The 13,564-nt window shown below is 45.1% G+C and overlaps 1 protein-coding gene across 39 annotated transcripts in view; it reads right to left on the reverse strand.

Annotated features, from left to right (window-relative positions):
• Positions 1-13,564, reverse strand: part of SORBS1 (sorbin and SH3 domain containing 1) — a 249,691-nt gene that overhangs the window by 38,633 nt on the left and 197,494 nt on the right. For 28 of the 39 annotated variants that reach the window (XM_054503067.2, XM_054503053.2, XM_054503066.2 and 25 more), the window contains 3 exons: positions 7,265-7,437; positions 4,515-4,600; positions 822-989 (listed from right to left, as the gene is read on the reverse strand). In XM_054503067.2, coding sequence (XP_054359042.1) covers positions 822-989; positions 4,515-4,600; positions 7,265-7,437 — 427 coding nt within the window. Of the gene's footprint in view, positions 1-821; positions 990-4,514; positions 4,601-5,263; positions 6,743-7,264; positions 7,438-13,564 lie in introns of all 39 variants that reach the window. The other 11 variants (XM_054503035.2, XM_054503039.2, XM_063670014.1 and 8 more) reach the window with 2 other exon arrangements.

Genomic DNA, 13,564 nt, shown 5'->3' on the forward strand with positions numbered 1-13,564 from the left:
TTACGCAAGATGCAGCATTTGGCTAGCATGAGAATTTCGACATGTTGACCTTAGTGCAGGAGGCCAAGATCTGGATAAAAATCACTTAAAAGTTTGTTCTTCTCTTTCCTTTTATAATATTAAGCTTTCATAATCTAGGCTTGGAAACGTCAAAACTAAAAGAACAAATGAAACGTCCCTTGGAGAACTCTCTTACCCTCTGTGGGTTTATCCTAACTGCGAAAGTCTTTGGGCTTCAAAATTCTTTAGTGAGGCACACTACTGCAGCACTGCTGAACACTTCACACAATTCATCCACCTACATGTGAGCAGCAGCATTGTTCTCTATTTCAAAATTAATGTCACTAAATTTGGAGGCCTTTGTAAATGGCATAAATTATTGTTAAGCTAACTTTTGTAAAGTTTCATTAACCATCTCTTCAAAGAAGAATTGTGTAACTGTCCACACCATAGCTACCAATGCATATGGACTCAGGTATAAGATTTCTAAGCAGAATGCACAGGCAACACAGTAGCATGATAAAATGCAGGATATGGAGGGCTGGACTCATGAAGGCAGTCAATGCTCCAAGGCATGCAACAGGGGCATGTGCCAGCAGATCCCGGTCCCCCAGCCAGGCATGCTTGAACATACACAGCACAGGACATAATGGGGTCATGTCTATTTACCAGCCACAAGAAGCCAAAGCAAGCCTAAGGGAGGCCAGGATGACAGATGCTGTTTGGAGAACTAAATTGGCCTACAGAGGGCAATGCTGAGGGGAGCAAATAGGCAAATATTGCTTTGGGTCAAGCAGCAGATTGAGGTGACCAAAACAGACCTCTGACCCAGATTTCCTTTTTGCAGTATCGTCTATATTGAGGAGGTCCCCAAAGCGCTCATTAGTGATAAACTGATGGTGCGTCGGAATGACGCCTGTGTGGCGTCGAGCTGCAATATCAGCCTCTTCTTGCTCGCGCTTAAGTCGTCTCTGGTCCGCTAAAAGTTTCTGCCATAAAATTGCATAAAATGGGCAGTGAATCATCTGTTCCAGCATATTAGAAAACTGCCAACAAAAGTAATTAGGGAAGGAGGTACTGGGTGAATGGGGCAGAGGCTTTAAGGGTCAGCTGTCAGAAGGGCTTTAGAGCCACAACTATTAACACTCCCATCGTAACCACCCTCCATGCACTGTAGAAAGGAGGCAGCACTTCACTGGGAAAGCCGGGGTAGGGAGATGATTCCACATGATTACACTGTCCAGCAAACTACCTACCCCCGGCTCAGCCCAAAGCCTCTTGCTTCTGGCAGCAAAAGGCCAGGTGAGCCAGGGGGCACATCCAGGGCATTCCCAACCATGCTGGGCTGGCAGCAGAAGGCTGGAAGTGCCATCTCTACCCTGTTTTTAGGCAGGGATATATTCCCACAGCGTATTCCCCTGGCAGGACCAGGGCTGGCCAATTCCTCCTGCCCATCTCAGGCCTATTAAACCTGCTATAGGCTTTTGCTAGTGAAGTCTATGGCACCAGGTCATTTTTGTGCTTCCTGTATCTATTACTCTAATATGCTCTTGACAGAGTGGAGCAGCCCATTTCAGAAAGGATGATGCCCCTTCTAGGCAGCCAACTCTTCCCCTAGGCACAATTTTTAGAAGGCCTTAGGATATGCACCAAAGGCTAATTATGTGGCTGACAGAGAGCATCAGTTACTTTTTTACTGAATGATTTCTTCACTGGGTGAAATGAAGCTGAGTTAAAGGGAATGACAGAGAATATAAATATTTAAAAAACCCTAAGAATAATGGTACCTGGGATTAGAAGAAATATTCTCTCTTACAGTAAGGAAAAAGTCATCTATTTCTATTTTTAAAGGCTTCTTTGAGAAATCAAACAATGTTGCTTTTTACCAAATGCCCTCAATGCCTATTAAAATGACCCCATGGAACAGAATTTTAATGTGTTTTCTGATACTAAACAATCTTACTTTTCTGGGATTAACTTTCCTTGTAGGAAAGCATGAATTAGAACTGATAATTCTTAGCATTGGAAGACAGTAGGCTTCGTCCAGCAGGCAATTAAATGCCTCATGTGACATACACCCCCAAAGGAGGGTGTGCCCGATTTTTCTCCAAAGACTACAAATAACAAAGTGACAACTCATCAAATGGCTGTGGGATTTCCAGTACTCAAGTAAGTTGTAAAGATTAAATTAGAAAAGACATGAGAAAGTCCTCTGCGAAGCCCAGTGCCATAGAAAGAGTGCTGGTCCAGGCATCTGGAGCCCTGGTTTCTAGCTCTGCTATTGGTCTAGGTTCACTTACTATCCAGCCCTGGGCAAGTTACTACCTTGCTGTGGTCCTTTCCTGGACTAAACCAGGGGCTTCGCCACGTGACCACTAATGTTCCTGCCAAGTCTGACATGTTCTCATTTTCTGAAAATCCATGTTAATGATAAAGTATTTGCAATGGGGAGGGCCTGACTGACACCCCATGAGCTGGGGAGTGTGAGCTGTTTCTGTAGCCATGGGAATGGAGTGATGCTTGAGACTGCCACAGTTCTTACTCAAGGCCCCTTGTGTTCTGGCTGGAGTTAAACATAATCAGTGGAAGTGGACATCAAATGGGGCAAAGCTCCCAATCCAGTACTTGAATCTGACCTTAGTAAGTCCCTCAGCCCTGTAGTTTAACCACATAAGCCAAAAACCATGGATAAAGACACAAAACTTTTAAGAATCTATGAGCCAGTGTTATTCAGGAGACAATTGCTCGCCTTCTTTTGTAACTTCTAATATATCAATTGCTAAACCACTAGATAAACTACACCTCCCATGTGGTAGGCAAGAATTGTCCCATAAAACCTTCTAGGTCAGAGACTAGGGCTTATATTACTAAAATGGAATTTCATCTTCCTTCATCATAGCAGCCCTGGCCTACATACATAGGAATCTTGTATCTTGTGGCAGGAAATAGTTAACAAAGAGCTATAGAAATGAATCTGCTCTATGGCCTGATGGACACTCATCATTAGTGAGTTATTACAAATAATAACTGTACATCAAATGCTTCCTCTTGTTTCTTTCCATGGACAGGTACAAGTTTCTTATTGAATACTGTTCAATTGTGCCTGGAGATGGGGAGAGGTATAGTGGTTTCATTTTTTTTTTTTTTTTTTGAGACGGAGTCTTGCACTGTCACCTGGGCTGGTGTGCAATGGCGCCATCTCGGCTCACTGCAACCTGCACCTCCCAGGTTCAAGCGATTCTCCTGCCTCAGCCTCCTGAGTAGCTAGGATTACAGGCACCCGCCACCACGCCCGACTAATTTTTTTGTATTTTTTAGTGGAGATGGGGTTTCACTGTGTTAGCCAGGATGGTCTCAAACTCCTGACCAAGTGATCCACCTGCTTTGGCCTCCCAAAGTGCTGGGATTACAGGCATAAGCCACTGCACCTGGCCATGGTGGTTTCATTTTTGTCTTTTGTTTCACCATCTGGTGGCAATAATTATCATCATCCTACTCATCCCCAAGTCACCCTTACCCTAAATCCTTCAGGAAACCCCACCTAAACTCTGGAAGTACTCAACAAAGCAGAACAACAGAGAAAAAGGGCTTCAGACTTGAGCGTGAACAGGACAGAGTTGTGCACACACGCACACCCTCCCCCACTGCTACTAGGTCAAGGTGATTTTTCCAGCTCTTAATTCATTTCAGGAATATGGGCTTGGGAGCTTGTTTAATCTCTAGGACTCTTTTTCTTGGGGATGTGAGGCCCAGAAAGCATGTATCATCATAATGCTTTATCCCAGCAGAAGCTTGTGATTTTGCCCATTTGGCTGATACTAAGAACTACCTCTTCCCAAATCCCCGAGAAAAGGGGCTCTTTCCCAGGCCCTGACAGTCACCCCATGGCAGGACAGGCATTTCAGTAGCTACAAGAAAATATCCACATTTTGAAGTTCTTGGCTGGGGTTTTCCAGCATTTCTTGGTGTATCTGCCGTCTTCTGAATTGAAGGCAACAGAGTTATAGGCAACTTCCTCAAGTTGTTTTATAAAATGTATCAAGGTCATTACTATTTTTCATTTTCCTCTTTCTCCTATTGCATCCTGCTCAATTTGAACAATGCTTTGTGCCAACAGAGGGGTGGGCAGTATTGGAGAAATATGTAGGCGGATTTCCTTAGGGATTATCAACGGTGGGGTTGAGGGGGGATGAAAGAGCAAACTCTGGTTTCTAGCTTACAGGGCATTAAGTGCAGCAGTGGACAATCTCTTTCTGTATCTCCCATGCAGCAGTGCTGGCTGGACTTGGCATTTATAACCTAGTGGCTGTGGGGACATCAGTCCTACTTTTTGGAAAAGTCCACTAAAAGAGAAGTGATTGAGCCTATGTCATATAAAAAAATCACTTGTGAAAGCCTCAATTTTTGCCTCTAATTGCTAGATCATGTCACCTCTCTGACAGATGTCTAGAATCTGTACTTTCTTCATACATTTTTCCAAGCAAAAGCTAAGAGATTTAAAAGATGGGATTTACCTCTTTATCATCATGACGTCTTCGAATAAATTCTTCTGTGGATTCCAAGTAATCAGCTGGTATAAAATGTCTTGGCGATTCTGAATCTTTAAAACAACAAAGTAGAGTTAAAACAGGCGAAGATTTTGCTGGCAACCAGCTTGCGAAAAGAGTTCACCTTTCATCTATTATAAATATCAAAATTTTGAAGTCATTCTTGATTAATGATCAATGGTCGAATTCTGAAGGAAAAAAAAATTCCACCCCCCACCCCATTTTTTGGATTTATTTGTGAACCAGTTTAATGCAAAGAAAACTAATCAGAAGGCAAAAGGTGAGCAAAATGAGAGAACTTTCCTTGTAAAGTGTCCCTACAAAGAGGCGTGCAGGACCTTATAGGGACAACGCACACACTCACACACATATAGGGCCGGCCATTGAGAGAGGCTGCCTCTCAAAAAACCATGGGGTATGTTGGGGATTGGTGCAAACAGCAAGGGGTTCAAGAGTTCAAATGAACACATTTCTCAGTTGAGCTAAACGGCCAATTTTTCTTTCGAAACACAGTTTGGTGGTTAGTCTAAATGACATGGGGGCTTTGTTTTTAAAGAAGTGCAGCCACTACGAGCCATGATTAATTGCCAAGCAAAACAAACAGAAAACAAAGGACAGACCAGAAAATGAGCACCAAGGGCACAGAGGAGGACGGGATAATGCAAGCAAAGTGGAGGGACGGGCAGGTGAGACTAGGCAAACACACAAAATGCCACCTCCGCGGGATGGTGCCAGTTCACTTTGTGGGTTGTTGTTCCTGTCCAGGCTGTGGTCTGAGTATGGCACGGAGTTTCCATTATTAATGGCCCTTGGGTAGTCCTCCAGGGCTGTGGGTCTCTCCTGAGAGGGCTCTGAGCTGCGGCTAAGCCTGGCCATGGTGTGTCGGGAAGACAGGCGTGTGGGAACCACGGGCTTCCCCCCAGAAGGGGGCTGGTCCTGATGGGGCTGACTGGGGAGGTCTGGCTTCTGGCCCACCAGGAGGCCTGAGGAGTCACCAGGGGAAGGCTGTCTGGGGTAGTGGTGGAGGGGCTTTTTCAGCCGGAAAGGAAGAGGGCTCATTAGGTAGATGTTCCTGAGGAGGGTGCTCTTGTCCCCTCTGGCATCCAGGCGCCAATCGGGCTGTCTAGAGGTCTGCTGCCGCTCATGCTTCCGGATGGTGGTGAAGCGGGTGTATGAGGCTGGGCAGGTGCCCTTGCACTTGTTGAGGCGATGTTTGGGGAAATCTCCGTGAACGCTGCTGCCACTGCCTTCTCTGCTGTCAGTGGAGATATTTGAACAGCGGTCCACGTCATCAGAGCAGGTGGAGAGAGGCTCAGAAGGCACAAGGCCCCTGAAGCTCAAGGCATGGTGTGCCATATTGCTACATGTTGGGGAAGCATAGACCCCACTGGAGTTCATCCCATCCATCTCCTTGGGACGGAGCTTGGTTGACTCAAGTAGGGACTCGGCCGAGCGGGCTGAGGTCAGGCTGCCCCGGGACAGCACAGGTGTGGGAGACTTGCTCAGCCGTCCGGACAGGTCCAGGGATGGCATGGAACGGGACCGCTGAATCAGCTGCTCAAAAGCGGTGATGCGGGAAGAGACGGTGTGCTTGGGGATGTGTTCCGAGCCCTCCTGGCTGGGGCCCAGCTCACCCCTGGACAACGCCAGGCTACTCTTTTCAAAGTGGGAGGCAAGATCCCGCACACTCGAGGAGGAGGAGATGGAGCCCAGGAAGAGGCCAGATCGGTTGATCTGGTGCATGTCCCGATAAAGCATGGTGAACTGCATCCCAGCCTTTCTTGAGAGAGGACAGGGCCTCCTACCACTGGTGGTGTACTCCTGGAGGCTCATGGTACTGCTCGACTTGCTGTCATAATCCCGTCGGGAGCGCATGAGCAGGTTCTCAATGCTCCCTCCCACTTGGAGGGGGAGGCCTCTTTTGGAATCATTCAAAGAACCAGAAACACAAAGGTTCTCACAGCTTTGAGCCTTCTCTGAGGGTAAGAGGATACTCTTCTGTTCCTGCAAAAGAGCGCTGGGAGCAGAGAGCCTGGGTTTGAATTTGGAAGGAAGGATTTCCGAAATGCAGGCCTTCGCAGCTGACAGGGGCTTCTTGTGCTTACACACAGGGCCTAATGCATTGCTAGTGTTAAACGTTCGGCTATGGACTGAAGATGAAGAAATCATGTGAGCATTCCCACCTTTACGATCCACTGGTAAGCATGCAGAATAAAATAAATAGACCCATTAGGTTAAAGCTGAAAGCTGCTAAAAAGAAAAAGGAGAGGTAACATGCTCATTTGTCATAAGGGCTTTTAAAAAATTTCCAGTCGATGTCCGGAAGCAAAATAATCTGTGCTGCAAAGCAGGTGCAAGGATGCAACAACAAAAAAAATGACTACCCTGCTAGAGTTAGGAATGGCTAAAGCTCAGCTAATTTCTAAGAAAAGGTAATTAGAATGAGAGAGAGAGAGAGAGAGAAAGAGAGAGAGAGAGAGAGAGAAATCTTGAAGGAGAGCAAGGTTGGGAGGTCAAAGGAACAGAAACTATTAAAACTAGAAAGAAAAATGGCCGGTAAGAAAATAGGGGAGGGAATTTAAGAGGGCTCTGAGGCCTGGATGTGGGTCTGAACAAGGCAGGACTTATCCCCATTGCTGGAGGTTCACCACGGCCGACGCTCAGTGAATGGAGGTGGATGGGAGACAGAGGCCTGCAGGCGTCACCCAGTTAATTACCTTTAGTGGAAGCAGAGCTGGATGGTCGCTTGAGCCCACTCAGGCCCTGAAGAGGGATGTCACCACCTTCCAAGACACTTTTATAAATTTGTCTCTCATTCTCCAAGCTAGTGAGATCCCCAGGAGCCCCATCTGATTCCCTCTTCACTGCATGGAAGTTGGAAGAATATATACTATGAACAGGTAATTTTGAAAGAAAGAGAGAAAATGGAAAAAATAAAGATAAGAATAGGAGTTAGTGCTTTTAACATTTTTCAAACAGCACATTACCTGCTGAGGACAAGAAATATACCTGGTATCCTAATCAAGAACTGTCCTTTTTAAAGAGTGCTCTTATTTAGACAGACATTTCTACAGACAGGCCCATGGAGCCCTAAGTGCTCAGGAATCCTGCCCAAACACCAAAGTTCTCTAATCGAAATGGCTACACTTGTGCTTTAAAAGAAAAATTCTGTGGAACGCTGCCTGGGGAAGAAGGGTTGGAGGAAGGATGGGGGACAACAGGGGGAGGATCACACATAGGGGAGGGCAGGAGGATCCAATGGCTGCACGCAAGATGGTGCAGTCAAGGACATGAGTAGTGCCTCTGTCACATAGCCAGGCAGTGTCAGCTACTTCAAGTCCACTACCTGGATTATTTTTCTTGGTTATTCTTCATAAGCATTTGGAATATAAAATCATCAATGAAAGGGGGAAGCCCAACTGTCTTGAGTCTCCAGGAAAATCAGTGACAAAGTGAAACTGGAATCTGGGATTCTATGGGCTCTTAGTATTATTACAGCCACATTTGCACTCACTTCTTTCGAAGTTTGTGTTCAGAAGATTATGACATGACATGTAGTATAAGCATAAAGGATTGCTCCTTTATAGCTTCCATTTATTTTTATCTTGTTAACATCGAGGTATTTCTGCAAGTTACCACAAATTCCTTTTGGAATGAGGTGAGGCACAGAAAAAAAAATTAAGGGCACTTACTCACCGAGTCCCTCCCCTCTCCTAATCCCACTTTTCTATGCCTGCCACTAACACACTGTCATTCACACACGCAAACACAGACATGCACACACACGCACAGACATGCGCATATACACACACACACACACACACACACACACACACACACACACATTTCTCAGTTAAGTGAATGACTCCTGTCCCGCAGAACCACATAGGCTTCTGCTGAGCTTCTTTTATTTCTACCCAACTCAGGTTACTGGTATCAAAATAGATTTTTCAGCTCTGAAGACCCATTGCTAGGTGGAATTCCTTCATCCCTCTGTTTCATTGCGAACATCAACTAACATATAGAACAGCTTAAAGAATTAATTACAGCGTGAACACCCATATTCCCCCCAACTAGCTTCTACGGGGGCCACAAACTGTGACTGCTTGATCACACATCTGTCCAGCTATATTTTCCTCTACCCATCCAGCAACAATCAATAATGTGATGCTTTTACATTCCGGGAAACTGGCCTTTCGTTCTGTGCATAATTGCAGCCTCTGAGTCCCCATGGTCACTGATAATGACAGCAAAAACAACTCTACACACCTCTTGGTGAGGCGTCCTATGTGGCAGGCACCGTGCCTATTATCATTATCACTTCAATCCTAACAATCCTACTTCTGCCATTTTTAAGGTGAGGAAACAAGGCACTGAGAGATTCAGTAACTTGTCAAAGTAGGCAGGTTAGCAGAATGGCAGGGCTGGAACTTGAACCAGGCCATTGAGCACTACACGGATAGTATTCTCTCTCAGCTCCTGTTTTATTTTACTGCTTATTAATTTATCTTTTTGCTGGGACAAGGTCTTACTCTGTTGCCCAGGCTGATCTTGAACTCCTAGCCTCAAGTAATCCTCCCACCTTGCCCTCTGAAAGTGCTGGGATTACAGGCATGAGCCACTGTGCTCAACCTTCAGCTGCTGTTTTATTAACAGATACAACATTTTCCTACAACTCAGGAGGCAGTGGCTTGCACACACAGGAACCAGAGGGAGCTCAGGGATGCTCCAGCTCCATACACACCATCACTGCTGAGTGTTACTCACCACGAATACACCCCTAAGATGAGCGGCACCAGACACACGAGTCAGAAATGGAAAAGAGGTGGGGACTCTGGTAGAATACCTCGACATCTCCACCTTAGAATAATAAAGTCCCCTGAGCAATACTATTGCTTCTGGCGCTGGTAATCCCCTCGCAGAGCTGCCACTTACTGAGCCTCACCTTGTACCCACCTGGGGCTAAGGGCTTTATATACCCTATTTCAGGGGACTGCCGAGGGTGGGGGTCAGAGCTCCCCCAGGGCCCTCTTCATTCACTCTGGCCTGGATGTGGAGGTCAAATGCTTTTCCTCTTTACTTAGAGGAGATGGAAGAACCTAAGGGTAGCTTGCAAGGCTGTGGCACCATATGCCAATTTAAATAAATGTGAGTTGATCTAAACTGGCTTATAATTTTGAGTTTCCTAATTAAAAATAAATATGTCCCTTTTCTAAATTTCCTATTCATTATCCACCCTCTTCCCTTTGGTTGCATTTTCTGATTTTGCCCTTCAGTTTAATGCTATGTTTCCTCTTTTCTGTATAACTTCAACAGCAAAAACATCCATGAATAGCTGTCCTTTATCTTTGTTGACCAAAAGCTGTGGTGACTGAGATCTCTTTTGAAGGTATGGTGTCTGAAGCCCCTCCCACCTTGGTTTGGGGCTACCACACCTCCTTAAGCATTGGAGATTAGTAAACTAAATTGGGCTTGAGGCTGCATCCATACTTTGAGTTCCTATTCTTCTGCAACCTAACTATGTAAACAAACTACAATCTAAGAGTATGCTCTTATAACAAGTAGCTGAGTCTCAGCCAATCACAGCAGCCAAGCTTCAGCCAATCCCAGGCTGCCAACTGATCAGCCCACGTCTATATAAATGCCCAAATAGGCAACTGTGAAGTTGCAACCAATCCAGCTGTAGTTGTACTCGCTGTCTTTTGTTGTTTATAAATGCTGCCTGCCCATGTTGCTGGGTGAAGCTCTCTGAACTGCCCCTGGTTCTAAGGGCTGCCTGAACATAAATCCTTCTATGCCTTAAATAAATCTGCTAAATTTAATTTGTCTAAAGTTTTTCTTTTAACAGAGTGATTGACAGCAGCTTCCATTCTGCTGTGCCTGCTATCCTTTGAATTGCCTCAGCTTTGGCCAGAACTTTTTTTGTTGAGACAGAATCTCACTCTGTCGCCCAGGCTGGAGTGCAGTGGCGCCATCTTGGCCACTGCAACCTCTGCCTCCCAGGTTCAGTGATTCTCCTGCCTCAGCCTCCCTAATAGCTGGGACTACAGGTGTGCACCACCACACCTGGCTAATTTTTGTACTTTTAGTAGAGACAGGGTTTCATCATGTTGGTGAGGCTGATCTCAAACTCCTAACCTCAGGTGATCTGCCCACCTTGACCTCCCAAAGTGCTGGGATTACAGGAGTGAGTCACCACGCCCAGCCTGGCCAGAACTTCTAAGCCATCTTCCTAAGTTCCTAATAACTTTGTTCTGTCATGACTCTTGACTATAACTGGCTGCCTGACTTCACACCTCTGCTCTACCTCACCAATAGTCAGATCTCACCCCACCCCAACCCCTCAGCCACCTCACTCTCTGGCCTTATTCCACCCATTATCACCATTTTTTCCTGCTTCCTACCAGAATGATAAACTAGCACTCAGGAAATCTCTCAGAATGGATTTGCCAAGCCAATTGTTTTTTTTTCTGATACCAAAGCTAACAAAACATGCTTTTTCCAGATGGGTAACATTTTGAAACCAAGGCACTCCTTGTTTAAAAACAATACCCAAGAGCTCTACAACAATGCTGTGTCACCCAGGCTGGAGTGCAGTGGTGTGATCTCGGCTCACTGCAACCTCCACCTCCCACGTTCAAGTGATTCTCCTGCCTCAGCCTCCCAAGTAGCTGGGACTACAGGTGCCTGCCACCACGCCTGGCTAATTTTTTTTTTTTTTTTTGTATTTTTAGTAAAGACAGGGTTTCATTATGTTGGCCAGGCTGGTCTTGAGCTCCTGACCTCATGATCCTCCCGCCTTGGCCTCCCAAAGTGCTGGGATTACAGGCATGAGCCACCATGCCCAGCCACAACAATATTTTTAAGTGTATCATATCCATCAGATCTTCTAATGTTGAAGAGAGACCATTTGTTTCACTGTACAAAAGGGGAAACTGAAGACCAGAATGTCAAAGGCATTTGCCCAAGGTCACAGAGTACTTGCTCTGTCCAAGTGTACCAGAGAGGATGAGAGAAGCAGCCTTATCCCCTCAGCTGGTTGAGAAAGGCCCAATCAGGAATAGCACCTGAGTACTTAACAAAACAAGTTAAGTTCAGAAGCTCAGCTCTGAGCAGCCTTGATTAAGCCAGATTTTGGTTCAGGAAGAGCAAGCAAGAAGAGCTAGCACAGAGAATTCAGCCTCTGGCTAAGATGCAGAGCTGGCTGCTGAGTTTCAAGGGGATTCAACAAAAACACACTCACTGGAAGAGTAAACTGAGAGAACAGAGCAATCATCCTAGGGGCAACTGTTTCCAATTGTGCTAATGGGCAGGCTCTGGAGGCAGTGGACAGAGTCCTGGAGACTGGGATTCCTGCCTGACTCCAGCAAGGAATGTGGATCAGCGGAGGCAAACCGACTCTTGTTTAAAAACTTGCGAACAGTCTATTTCTCTTGGCCGCAATTTCTTTCACTTGCAAAACTAATAGGCATGGGGAGATTGTACAAGAAATCCACCTGCAAATCTGTTATGTACACAGACCCTTCTTTTGAGCTCCAGACACATACATTCAACCGCCTTCTAGACATCCACCTGAATGTTTCTCAGGCATCTTAAACTCAACATGTCCCAAACCATCTTCCATCACACAACCCAGAAAGCTCAGGAAATCGGTCCCCTTCTTTCTCTCCTTGCTCCTTAAGCCTAATCAGTCACCAAGTCCTGCTTCTTCCCTGTCTTTGACACAGCTCACATTAATCCCTCTACTCTCCATCTCCCGCCTTATCATCACTCACCTACAACTGTACAACAAACACACATTGCTCCCCAAGTCTCCAGCCCTGATGCCCTCCAGTCATCTCTGTCTAGAAAAGATCTCATCATGTCATTCTACTGCTCATTTATTCGGTCAACAAATATTTACTGAGCATCTACTAAGTGTCAATCGCTCTCCTAGGTGAAGATTCAACAGGCAACAGAACGGACAAAAAGTTCCAGCCTCATAAAGCTTACATTCACCATTCAAAATAATTTAGTTATTTCAAGAAGAAGAAGAAAAAAAACCTAACTGTTGTTAACTGTGGCTTTGTGGGAGGAAGTCTAGATAATCCTCTAGAAGTTTCATTTTATAGCCTTTTGTACTGCATGAAAAAAATTATATTTATAATGATATTGTTATTCACATTATATTTGCACCTCCTCTATAAAGCTTAACATTTCTTCCTCCACAAAACAATAGGTGCTCACTCCTCCCTCCTGGGCCCCATCATTGCATTTACCCCACTGGACTCTGGTTACTTACAAATCTGTCTCCCCTATTACACCTGGAACCCCTTGAGGGCAGGGAGTTTATCTTCTTAATCCTTGCATGTCTGTGGTAACTTGCATGGTTGTTCAATAAATATTAATGGAATAAATGATTCTATAAGATTAAATGCCTATATGCATACAGATTTCTGACACATTTGTAAAGTCCAGGAGGACCTCTACTGTTTCATATAGTTCTTCAGGTTATGATCTGTGTTTGGTTCTCAAATCAGATTAAGGGGAAAAAGCGTTTGCTAGTCTACCATCACCATACGGGGAAGAACAGCTTGTTCTTGAGTGCCACCTGCTGGTCAAATAGAGTAAAGCTCTTTGGTTAGGCAAGGAAGTTAATCAATGCTGAAATACATTGAAACGAAAGTAATGAGTAGTTTCACCACTACTGATTTATAGATCTGAAATGCTAGGAAAATAAAGTACAAAACTGGACACACACTGTGATGTTAATTATAAAAAATATATATATTGAAGGCAAGGACTTGTAGTTGTATTAGGATATTGGGACTATGGGTGAATTCCTCTCTGTTCCCAGTTCTTTTAATATTATCATATGTAATCAGTGTTAATTAATAAAATTATCAACTGAAGTCTGTCCAAGATATTAAAGTGGACTTAAAACAACGCCATCACTTCTTCAGTTGCCACAAAACTGTGAACCTGGGCCACCTGTGACTCCTCCTCCTTCACTCTTTGGGTTAAGGTCAAGTCCTGCC

The sequence above is a fragment of the Pongo pygmaeus genome, chromosome 8, assembly GCF_028885625.2.
Source record: "Pongo pygmaeus isolate AG05252 chromosome 8, NHGRI_mPonPyg2-v2.0_pri, whole genome shotgun sequence".
Lineage (NCBI taxonomy): Eukaryota > Metazoa > Chordata > Mammalia > Primates > Hominidae > Pongo > Pongo pygmaeus.